The sequence below is a fragment of the Nycticebus coucang genome, chromosome 2 (assembly GCF_027406575.1).
Source record: "Nycticebus coucang isolate mNycCou1 chromosome 2, mNycCou1.pri, whole genome shotgun sequence".
Taxonomy (NCBI): domain Eukaryota; kingdom Metazoa; phylum Chordata; class Mammalia; order Primates; family Lorisidae; genus Nycticebus; species Nycticebus coucang.
This window is the reverse complement of record NC_069781.1, coordinates 110,480,885-110,493,639: the sequence shown is the minus strand read 5'-3', so window position 1 is coordinate 110,493,639 and position 12,755 is coordinate 110,480,885. Positions and strand designations below refer to the sequence as shown.

Below are 12,755 nucleotides of genomic sequence, written 5' to 3'. Positions count from 1 at the left end.
AGAGTGGCGTGTACAAAATGGGCTGTCAAAGCAGCTAGGCTCTGTAACAACTTTTTCCTTTTGTGGCACTACAATTATCATGAAGCTCCCAAATGAAAAAAAGGGTATTAGGTGACTCTTTTAAAAGAACAGCTATACTAGGTAGTTCAAGCAGAGGAGGTCATCTATAGTGCATCTCTTCCCGAGCTCCATGGATTTCATAGCTTACATCAAGATTGAAGTGAGGTAACTGAAAAGGCGTGTCACGAGGAGAAAGAGAAAGAGAACAATCCTCAACTCACCTCTGATAACACTGCAGCAGGTTTTACTACTTCTCTTAGAAGAGAAATGTCCGTGGAAGTGGAACGGACAGGTCCCCACTTGGGTTGCTTTTGTACTGCTGATACATTATTGTTCTCTGGACCCTGTAGTTCAGGAAAATCCAACCTAGTAAACTCAAATTCAGGTTTGGAGGGAGATGCACCCTTTGCGATGATTCTGGATTTCCTGTCTGTTCGTTTATGATAACCATCTGTAATTATAGAATTAAAAGAGTAAAAATTTAGGTAGCATTTGGTGACGGTACTTAAGTTTAAGTTGCAGACTAGAAAATCTGTTGCTATTTATCTACAGATTGTTGTTAAATCATCTTGACTTTCACTAATGTTAATCTTTTTGCAAAAGCACAAAGCATAAATGACCAGAAGTATCAATCACTCTGGTTGGGCCATCATGCAGAAAAAACAAAAAACACTAGAAATTTTAGTACAGTACATTCATCACATAACAATATTTGGTCAACAGTGGACTGCATGTAGAATGGGTGGTATCATAGAGCTAAAAATTCCCTATTGCCTAGTGAAGTCATAGACTTTGTAACAAGGCAGTGCAACAAACGCTTACTCAGTATTCTTTTTTTGCAGTTTTTTTTGGCTGGGCCTGGGTTTGAACCCGCCACCTCTGGCATACGGGGCCGGCGCCCTCCTCTGTTGAGCCACAGGCGCCACCTGCTTACTCAGTATTTGCGGTCACGCCATGTTAACAAACCTACTTCACTGCCAGTCTACAAAAAATGGCACGTGCAATCAGGTACAGTACATAGACCTGATAATGATAATAAACAACTGTTACTGGTTGATGTATCTACTATACTGTATTTTTATCATGCTAGACGCAGGCGTCCTCAAACTTTTTAAACAGGGGGCCAATTCACTGTCCCTCAGACTGCTGGAGGGCTGGACTATAGTTAAAAAAAAAAAACTATGAACAAATTCCTATGCGCACTGCACATACCTTATTTTGAAGTGAAAAAACAAAATGGGAACAAATACAATCACGCCGCCTCATGTGGCCCGTGGGCTGCAGTTTGAGGACCCCTGTGCTAGAGTATACTGCTTCTACTTACAAAAATAAATTTTAACTATAAAACAGCCTTTTGCTCTTAGGCTACACATCTCCCTTATTTAAGAAGGTATTTTGAAGCTTGCAATCATTACCTACAGGCAGGTGCTTCAGAAGGTATCGAGAAAAAGGTATTTGTCCTCATAGGAGATAACAGCTCCATGAGTATTACTGCCCCCGAAGACCTTCTAGGAGGAAAAGATGTGGAAGCAAGAAAGACAGTGATATTGATGATCCTGACCCCTGTGTAGAACGAGGCCAATGAGTACGTTTTGGGTCCTTGTTTTTAACAAAAAGTTTAAAGTTAAAAAAAAATTAAATTTTTTAAATGGAAAAAAGCTTATAGAATAAGGAAAAGAAAGAATTTTTTTTTTTATAGCTGTACAGTATGTTGTGTTTTAAGCTGTTACTGCAAGAGTCAAAAATTAAAAACAGTGAAAGGTCTATAAAGCTAAAACTTTATAGTAAATGAAGGTTGATTAACTACTGAAGAAAAAAACTTTAATAAATGTAGAGTAGTCTAAGTGTATGGTGTGTATAAACTCTATAGCAGTGTATCATCATGTCCTAGGCCTTCACACTCACTCCTGCAAGTTCCCTTTATGCTAAGTGCCCTGTACAGGTATATACCATTTTTTATCTTTTATACAATTTTTTTTTTTAGAGACACTCACTGTGTCGTTCTTGGTAGAGTGCTGTGGCGTCACAGCTCACAGAAACCTCAAACTCTTGGGCTGAAGTGATTCTTTTGCCTCAGCCTCCTAAGTAGATGGGACTACAGGCGCCCATCACATTGTCTGGCTATTTTTTTGTTGTTGCAGTCGTTTAGCTAGCCCAGACTGGGTTTGAACCCACCACCCTTGGTGTACGTGGCTGGCACCATAACCACTGTGCTACGTGCGCCAAGCTTTTTATACTGTATTTTTACTGTACCTTTTCTATGTTGAGATGTTTAAATACATAAATACTTAGCAATGTGTTACAACCTCAAGTCAAAATGGTGTCCTCTGAGTAACCACGATAAACAGATCTAGCGATTGTTTATGACGGAATTGAAACCACAAATTCTCCCACCCTTTAAAACTCTGTCAACTAACACCAGAGAAGCTATTTCAGCAATAAATGTGGTCAAATACAGTGCAAAGGATATGGCTGTAATATGCTTTTACTTAAGGACACGTTTTGAAGTTTGTGGCATCACCTACTTGCTATGTGACCTCAGACAAATTCTTTGCATGTATACTAAGGTCATGACAGCTTCCGAGTCCACAATGCAACAGGTACCACATTGTAATATCCTCCCTGGAAGGAAAGGTCCCCAGAAGGGGACCCCCTTGCAAGGGACACCCGATGCCCTCAGCCCTGTCAGGCTTCCAAGTCTTACTTCTTGGAGGAACCATGATGAATGCTCTCACAGAAATAGCCATGTAGAGAATAGCAACATTTGTGGGGCAGATGAAGTAGGTTGGCATTATACTAAAGAGTGGGTTACTTTTACCTGATTTCAAACTATTCTCAGCATGAATGGACAAATGATGCAAACTTTTAGCTGATTTGATCTCAGATGATAGAGTTCCATCAGCCCTTTTACCATCTAACTTTTGCTCATCGTAAGTTTTCTTCTCATCATAGGTTTTTTTCTGCAGGAGAGATTACAACATGAAATAAGAAATGCTTAAAATAATAAATAATTGAGTATTCACAATTCAATCATTTCAAAAAAGATTAAACCAAAAAAATTTTTTTTTTTTTAAAGAGATGGGTCTCACTATGTTACCCAGGCTGGAGTGCAGTGGCTATTCACAGGCACGATCCCACTACTGATCAGCACGGGAGCTTTGACCTGCCCCGTTTCCAACCTGGACCAGTTCACCCTTCCTTAGGCAACCTGATGGCCCCCCGCTCCTGGGAGGTCACCATATTGATGCTGAACTTAGAGGTTAAATACCACAAAAAGATACGCAATGATTAAATATGGAAAAACTTACTAGAATTCTTCATATTTTAAACATTAAAGCAACCAAATCGAAAGCATAATGAAACCATACCATTTACTCACCTTAAGCAGAGCTTTCGTTTCTTGTGGGAGAGGGCACATATGCTCACTTTGTGGTTTCACTGTTTGAAAACCTCGGTAACAACTGGGTTGGTTATAATCATATTGGGAGCCAGGCACTGAGCAAATATTTTGTGTGGAGTCAAGGGTGTAGTGAGAATAGGCGTACGGATGAAGAGTCACCTCAGAAGATAAATATTGAGGTGAGAAAGTTGAAGCTCCAAAGCCCATATCTTCAGTATATATTTTATGCCTAAATAAAAGGGTAAATTTTAGTTGTAGATTTCATTTACAAATCCCAAAACTTAATATTTTGTAATAAACAAATTCAAACTTTTTAATATTTAGTATTTTTGAGATCATTCACTTTAGCACTGAAATATCCTTCATCAAAAGCCAAATAAACCCTCTGAGTGTTTCTTTCACTCCCTGCAAAGAAAGCTGCTGAGCTGTTTGTTTTTTTCCCTAATAAGCCAGAGACATCAACAGACTCTCTTTTGTGGAAAGTCTCTTTCAGCAACCCTGGCCAATATCACCCTAAAGACAACCCTCTCCACTGAGAGGGTGCCCAACAGCCTGCAGCACCTCCCTCTAGGGGCCCCTGGGGCCTGAAGTCTTCTCTAGCCCTTGGCCACTCCAAGCCTACACTGACTCTCAGTGGCAGGGAGCGAAGGGGACACTACAAGGCACTGTGCCTGGGAACTACACACCCTACTGACAAGACAAATGCCATCCTCGAAAACTGCTATTGCCTCAATTTGCTGAGCTACAAGATTAAACCAAAATATTATTTAACGCTTACTTTTTTTTTTTTTTTTTTGTAGAGACAGAGTCTCACTGTACCGCCCTCAGTAGAGTGCCGTGGCGTCACACGGCTCACAGCAACCTCTAACTCTTGGGCTTACGCGATTCTCCTGCCTCAGCCTCCCGAGCAGCTGGGACTACAGGCGCCCGCCACAACGCCCGGCTATTTTTTGGTTGCAGTTTGGCCGGGGCTGGGTCCGAACCCGCCACCCTCGGCATATGGGGCCGGCGCCCTACTCACTGAGCCACAGGCGCCGCCCTTAACGCTTACTTTTAAGCAAATTTGGTATAGACTAGATTTCAACCATTTCCAGTGAAAGCTGATACAATGACAAAATGCTAAGCAGCTGAGTTAAAATACAAATCAGAATTTCCTCATTCCCACAAATAAGCACCAGCAGATGTTTCTATGAATTTCCAGAGCTATACCAAAGCGTACTGGTACACTGCAAGGCAGGAAAACCCAAACCTAATTGTGACACATCCTGCTGTTTTTCATACTGCTGGCTGTCAGGAGGTATGTACACAGGCACCACCTACTAGAAATCATATTTCTAATCTCTGCAAGTAAAAAAGCCTGTAATGGATAAAAAAGGGCACCACTAGGGGGCACCTGTGGCTCAAAGGGGTAGGGCACCGGCTCCATATGCTGGAGGTGGTGGGTTCAAACCCAGCCCTGGCCAGAAACTGCAAAAAAAAAAAAAAAAAAGGGCACCACTACTTACAGGCTCTACCTGTAATACACTAAGGAGAATGTTGACTGCTTTCACTTCTATTCAGTACTTGGTTATACACAGCTGTGCACGATTGTGTGCTAACTCATATTTTGTAATAAATTTACATCATGTAAGACCTTTTACCTATAGACAATTAATTCCAACAATGAAATATTCCTAATCAAAAACCAAACCTTTTTTACTGATCTTTTTTCTGTCCCAAAGAACACCTGGCCTAGCACTGCTCCAAATAGAGCACTGAGAACTAGTTCTTAGAGAAAAGGAAGATTCAAAGCTTCACTCCATTTCTTGCAAGCTCCTGTGAATTCTGTGCTTTACTCTGTGTCTCAGAAAATCTAATGGGGGGCAAGTTTCAGGTGAAAGTGAAGAATCTGTTCTTCCTAAGAGAAGACAGGCAAAGAAGGGTTGATAGCAAAAAAAGAAAGAAAAAAAGTGAAGAAAGATATCTCAAGTCAAAAAATAGACAAAAGAACAGACAAACAAAATGTAGTGAGGTGGTGGGCCCTAAGGGGAGACGCACCATACCCCAACAACAACCCCATCCCTTCTCTTATCTTAAAGAAGGAAGTGAAAAGCAAGCAAGAACTGAGAAGGGTGAGATAATGGGGCAAGGATTGGGAAAACAGGATGAGGGTGCCAGGGAGGCCTACTAATTACATAGTTTTTTTTTTTTTGTTTGTTTGTTTTTTGAGACGGAGTCTCACTTTATTGTCCTTGGTAGAGTGCTGTGGTGTCACTGCTCACAGCAGCCTCCAACTACTGGGCTTAGGCGATTTTCTTGCTTCAGCCTCCTGAGTAGCTGGGACTACAGGTGCCCGCTACAATGCCAGGCTATTTTTTTTGTTGTTGCAGTTTGGCTGGGACCGGGTTCGAACCTGCCACCCTCTGTATATGGGGCCAGCGCCCTACCCACTGAACCACAAGCGCCGCCCATAGTTCTTGTTCTTAAAATATTTTTGCTTAGTTCACCAATAATTGCCAGTAATCGCAAGTGCCACAAAACTGCTTTTGTATACATCAGATTGTGAAATCTGGTAGCTTGCTTTGCTTGCTTGCTGACAGTTATTTTTAGCTCCATAAGTTAACCTATATAAATAAACTCTGTCCTCAGGTTGGATGCTGCTGCCCCTCCTGATTTTCCATCAGAGGGTAGCCGGCTGGCCAGTCTTAAAATAGACTCCTATTGGCCTTTTCAATTTGTCTGGTGGCCTTATATCTCGTGTACCATAACATTCTAGAGGCCCTAGCGAGATACCTGAGTTTTACCCAGGCCATGCCCACAGGTTGCGGCTGAAAGGCCAGCCTCCAGATGGCTCAGGGGATGGCCGCTGAGAAGACATTCCTCAGCCCTAAGCGAGAGACTGCTCCTGCTCCCCAGCCCCAACCACCCAAATTAATTGACTAAATTTGGATAACCGAATGGAGTCGTCAGGTCTGGATTTCATTGGTGAGTCTGTTTTCGGAAGTACTCCAGTGGTTGGACGCAGCCAAGGAATCTGGGTACTGAGCTTGATAACTGGGCTGTGGAGCAGCCAGGGCCTCAAGCATCTGGTTTCAGGTGTCAGCCTTCTGAGAGCTGACTCAGGGTTCCCTTTGGTGTTGTGTGTGAGTTGGTGAGAGAGTGAGTATTAATGTGAGTCCATGACCCGACGGCTACAGATTCTGAACTTTTTCAAAAAGATTATTATATCCCTCGCCTGCAGAAAATAACAAAACGGATTGCTGCCTGTTGCCAGGGATGTGCTCAGGTAAATGGTGCCACTAGCCCCAGGATGCCTGTTGGAACACGACTACGCAGTGATTTCCCTAGGCAACAGAGGGAAGTAAGACTTCATTGAGATAAGTCGCTCTCAGTATAGGTACAAATATCTCTTGGTGTTTGTTGATACCTTCTCTGGATCGACTGAGGCTTACCCGACTAGGACAGAAACAGCACCAGTAGTAGTAAAGAAACTAATGGCTGAAATTATCCCCCAATTTGACTTGCCTCTAAAAATGGAGTCTGACAATGGCCCAGCGTTCATCCCTCAGATCACCCAGGTATTGGCTAAAACCTTAGGTATAGACTGGAAATTGCACCGTGCTTACAGACCTCAAAGTTCAGGGCAGGTAAAAAGAATAAATAAGACACTGAAAGAAACTTTGAGTAAATTACAGTTGGAAACTGGCAAAAACTGGGTGAGCCTCCTTCCCTTTGCCCTCCTCCATGTGCGATGTACCCCCTATATAAAAGGTCTTACTACCTATGAAATAATGTTCGGGAGACCCCCACCACTGATCCCCCACTTGGGAATTGAAAGGGCAGCAGAACTTAACACACATTCGCTCCTCAAGTCATTACAGACTTTGCAGACTTCCTCCCAGAGAGTGCAGGAAATAGTGAAAGCTGTCCATTAGGATAGTAAGGAAACTTCCCCCTTGGGAGAGCGGAGCCACCTGCAGCCTGGAGACCTGGTCTGGATAAAGAAACATCACCCTGGGATTTACCACAGGCTTTTATTTGTTCATTATATATAGTATCAATAAATAACCAGTATTTTCCAAGGCAAATGCTGTATCTATCAGATGACTTCTATTGATATTTCTTTGTTTTGTCCTTTAAGATAAATTTAGAGGAGACTGTCTCATAAGATAAATTTAGAGGTACATTTGTTTTCATCTCCACTGAGTTCAAGCCTATGTAGATTGACAAGAAGAGGAGCACAGCTCATGAATCTTTTTCTCCTTTAGCACCTAGTGCTTTCAACGCAGTAGTCTTTGAATTATTAATTCCAAATGAATAAGTGAAGTACCTTAGAGGGCAGTTAAAGGTACTAAAGGGAGACAGAGCCTGTAAAAGGTTATACCCCTCCTTCAAGGAAAGATGAAGACAACAATAGAAAGAGGATTTAGGTTGCTATGTAGTGGAACAAGAAACAGGAAATAATTTTGTTTCAGAAAATTCTACTCCTTTTTTCCCAGAGGCAAGATATCTCTATTTATACACAATCTAACTTAGTGTTGCAATTTTAACCTATATTAGAACTGCCTAGATTATCAACTATGTAAAGTTGCATCCTTTCATCCCCACTTTAAGGGCTCCTTTCCTTTATAATCCTTACCTTTTGATTTAATACCTCCTTTAACCTTAATTGTTTTCTTGCTGGGAGTGAAAACTGTAAGCCTATCTTTTCCTTAGTTCTAAATAATTTTTGTTTTTTAAAGTTAAAGCTAAAAGAAGATGAGGTTAAGAAGCTTAATTTTTAAATATCCTCGAGTCTCTGATTAGTGTCCACTCATTTTACTATCAAAATGCTGCTTTAGCCATGTGAATGTTTTCTACCATTTTTCTGAGTAACCACTGAGCGGATGGTTTTGAGTTCTTTTCAGTGAGCAAGATATATTTTTGCATTTCTTAATGGGAGACACTCAAGCTAGGGAACAACTCAAATGAAACCCATACTAACCTCCCTTTTGAAAAGGATGAGATCATCGCCAAAATGTGGAAACAGCCTAAATGCCACCAACCCAGGAATGGATTAACAAGCTGTGGTGTATGTATACCATGGAATACTATTCAGCTATTAAAAAAAATGGAGACTTTATATCCTTCGTATTAACATGGATGGAAGTGGAAGACATTATTCTTAGTAAAGCATCACAAGAATGGAGAAGCATGAATCCTATGTACTCAGTTTTGATATGAGGTCAATTAATGACAATTAAGGTTATGGGGGGGGAGGAAAAGCAGAAAGAGGGACATAGGGAGGGAGGTGGGGCCTTGGTGTGTCACACTTTATGGGGGCAAGACATGATTGCAAGAGGGACTTTACCTCAGTTGCAATCAGTGTAACCTGGCTTATTGTACCCTCAATGAATCCCCAATAAAAAAAAAAAAAAAAAAAGATGAGATTATAATGGAAAAATTGGAAATTTTTATCAAATACCAAATGCTAAAACATAAAGGTAGGATTGTAACTACTGTCAAAAACTACAACTTTCAGTATCTCCTAAATACACCAGCTATCTGATTCATTCCAACTTTCATTTTTACAAATATAATTCTAGAATTTATAGGCAATACAAACTTTTTTTTTTTTTTTTTGAGACTGAGTCTCAAGCCATCGCCCCGGGTAGAGTGCTGTGGCATTAAAGCTAACCTCAAACTATTTGGCTTAAGCGATTCTCTTGCCTCAGCCTCCCAAGTAGCTGGGACTACTGGTGCCTGCCACAACACCCAGTTATTCTTTTTGTTGCAGTTGTCCTTGCTCAGCAACCAATGAGCTACGGGCATTGCCTACAAACTATTTTTAATCACACATTCCAGGCACACATTCAAAAAGGAAATAAGTTTGAACCATATCCAAGGAGCATAATGCACAAAGATTCTTACTAGGAACTTACTAAGAACTAAAGCTGATGCAGTCCTTAAAACTAATCTACAAATAAATCTACACAATTATGTCGATTAACACTTGTTTGTCTAAATTCAGCTAAAAGTGGAAGCCATTTTGTACATACCTAAAGAATGAATCTTGAGAAGGAAAAAAAAATTTAAAGAAAAATTTAAACCTTCCTTCAACTCAAATTTCAAAGAATTTAAACCCCAAATTTGTGAACTCCATCTCCATAGAAATCTCCAGCAAAATGGCCAAAAGCAAAACCCAGTAATTTCCAACCAGGTTGTTAGTCCCCACTCCTTCCCTGAACAAGATTAAAATGTTTTATCTTAAAAATGAGCAGCATGTTTATTTGGTTCTTTGCCCTTTTCCTCTTCCCCCCACTTGCCATTTCATCTCTCTTTAGATACATGATGTACTTTTTTTTTTTTTTTTGAGACAGAGCCTCAAGCTATCACCCTGGGTAGAGTGCGATGGCATCACAGCTTACAGCAACCTCCAACTCCTGGGCTCAAGCGATTCTCCTGCCTCTGCCTCCCAAGTAGCTAGGATTACAGGCATCCGCCACAACGCCCAGCTATTTTTTGGTTGCAGCCATCATTGTTGTTTGGGCGGCCCCGGGCTGCATTTGAACCGGCCAGCTCAGGTGTACGTGGCTGCTGCCTTAGCTGCTTGAGCCACAGCATGACGTACTTTTAAACTGTTTGAACAAATAAACCTGGAATCTGCATTCCCTACTAATAAATACACTGTAGTCTTTCTCCCCTTTCTTTGCCCAGAATAACATAATGAGTGTGGAGGGAAAAAAAGGGGAGTTAAAAAGTTCGAGTTTCTGGCACAGGATACACTTAAGCTGTGGTACTACTGGCTCACACCATTCTTGGATGAAGAGCATTTTCTTGCCATCTGCAGAACTTCACTGGGCTAACATGTCTGAAAGCTAATCGATATTAAATGCAAGAAATAAGTCCCCTGGTAAGGTAAGATGTTTATAAACATACATACCCTGTCACTGGTCGTTCCTGAACAAAAGGATAGTATGTGGCTGCACAGCTAGGAAAGACACATGCTTCTGAAGACTCTGACCATGCCACATTTAGCCCAGAAAATTTGGGGACAAACGGTTTGACATCTGCTGATAACTTGATGCCCTGGGGGGAAAAATGAGGGTTTGGCTACAAACATTCAGAGCTCAACCAAAAGTAAACAACCCAAAGACAGATGTTTCAGTCTAACAGCCCCAGAAATGCTACTCCAATGTTGTATAAAAACTTCTGCCTAGTAAAGACAAGAATTTTGGTTGCTAACAATTTCTCCCAAATGATTAAGAAAACCAGTCATCCAAATATTAACAGTGAAAAACAAGGACAACCGATTAAATGGAAACAAAATCAACCTACATTATATAGTTAAGGGCCACAATTGCCATTTTCACAAGTTTAAATTTAAAATAAGGTTATTTTACCTCTCTCAGCTTTAGTTAGGGATAACTAAGACCTGTAGAATTAGGGCGGTCAAATACAGACTTGGAGTGTTTATAGCAAGCACCCAAAACACAGTGCGTTAAGTTTATTTCCATTAATTTTCTCAAAAAACGCTGCACAAAAACATTTGCTTTTTACTCATGAATTACCGTCTTGTTTCATTGAAAAAAAAAAAACAAAATCTTACTTTCCTAAGAAATCCTATCGCTATAAGCCTTTGGATTTGACTTTTTTCCTTTTTAAGGTACGTAGTACGAGATTTGCTTTCACTGAATTTCATAACCAAGGTTTTTAACTAGTCTAAAACTAAGGGATGCGACTGCCAGGGCTCCACCTAGTGGTCATGTTGAGTATGTAGCACGGAGACGACATTTAAGGAAACTCAGGATGCTTTGAACAAGCTTCTCCTCCCCGAGAGCGCGGGCACCAGCCAGAGGTACCCAGCCCTGACTGTCGGGCGTGCTGGGGCAGGACAACCGTCAGTGGCTGCGGTGGCACCACACCCTAAACACGGGGCTATCCATGGGCGGGGTCTGCGGGCCCAGACCACCGCCCTCAGGCGGGCCCGGGGCGGAGCCCGGGGATCGCGGCCGCCCATCCGCGCTCCCTCGCCTCCGGCCCAAGACCGCCGCCAGCTCCGTCAACGCACAACCGAGACCCCGGGGCGAGCCGGGCAGACAGGCTGAGCTCACCGAGGGAGCGCCTGCCGGCCCTGGCGGCCCTTACCTCGCCTTTGGGCTCCCGCGGCCCCTCCGACGCCATAGCGGGCGGCTCAGAGGAGGCCGCGCCGGGAGAGGCCAGCAGCCAGCCCGCCGGCTGACCGGACAGACTAAGCGGCGTTTCCGCCCTCGCAGAGGGCGCTAGGAAGTGCGTCACAGAAACGCGACGCGGCCTGTCCTTCCTTCCGGCCAGAACTGCCGGGCATGGGCCCTGGCTATCGCAAGCCGCACGTGGCTACAGGGGAAACGACCCTGAGTCGTCTGGGCTGGGACCTCAGCGCAGGTTATGGAACCTCTCGTCTGCCGGAGATGCGAGGCTATCCGACATAAATTCTGCAGAGGGAATAGCCGCTACAAACTGAGGCCGTGGTTTACTTGTGTCCTCTGGACCTGGCATTGGATAGGAAGGCTCCTTGGACAAGGGGGCCTGGAAAGGCCACTCACTGAAGGGACTGTTTAGGAAGCGCTACCTGACCCATCCCAGGACTTTACCTACGATTTCTTAAGGTGACTTTTAGGGATGTTGCACACCCTCCAAGTCTTACAGATCTAGACCACCTACAAGACTATTGGTGTCCTCAATTCCCAGAAACTGAAGGCTTAGTTAGAATTAACCACTGAAAGGAATTACATTTCAAAATTGCCGTTTCTTTCCAAAATCAAACATGTGCTAGGACATTAAACATGTTATAGGAATTAAAGTGGTAAAATCTACTTTGGCTCTAATTTAAACATATCCCTGGTCAGACGTAAGAATATTATTTCCGTGGGTGGGAAAATGCTCTACGAGAGGGAAGAATTTGCCAAATACTGAGAAATGTCTAAAGTACAGCAAGGATAGGAGACTAACCAATAGGTACCTGGAAGACCACACAGTAGATCTCAATAGATGAACGTGGCTTTGGCTCAGATGCTTAAAGGTGCAACGAGATTTGAGGAACAGAAAATGTTTCCGAGTAATAGACACCGTTTACCCGAAGAGGGTTTATCAGGTTGGGGCAAGTTATCTTCTGTTCTATGCAGACTGAGTAACCCTATTAGGTATTTATTATATGCAGGAAATGCAGGCAGCAGCTCCAGTTCTATCCCACATTCAGTCTTTGTGGGTCCCACATGTTTACTAATACACCCCTCTAGCACCAGAAGTCTAGGGCTTCCCAAGAATCTGCTAGACTTTAAGGAGTGGCCGTTACCCC

The 12,755-nt window shown here is 42.6% G+C and overlaps 1 protein-coding gene across 3 annotated transcripts in view; it reads right to left on the bottom strand.

Annotated features, from left to right (window-relative positions):
- Positions 1-12,134, bottom strand: part of SECISBP2 (SECIS binding protein 2) — a 40,916-nt gene extending 28,782 nt beyond the window's left edge. For all 3 annotated transcript variants that reach the window (XM_053578856.1, XM_053578863.1, XM_053578870.1), the window contains exons 1-5: positions 11,567-12,134; positions 10,362-10,507; positions 3,440-3,689; positions 2,879-3,020; positions 282-511 (exon numbers count right to left, since the gene is read on the bottom strand). In XM_053578856.1, the coding sequence (XP_053434831.1) occupies positions 282-511; positions 2,879-3,020; positions 3,440-3,689; positions 10,362-10,507; positions 11,567-11,602 (804 nt within the window). In that variant the 5' untranslated portion in view covers positions 11,603-12,134. The remainder of the gene's footprint in view (positions 1-281; positions 512-2,878; positions 3,021-3,439; positions 3,690-10,361; positions 10,508-11,566) is intronic.
- Positions 12,135-12,755: the final 621 nt, after the last annotated feature.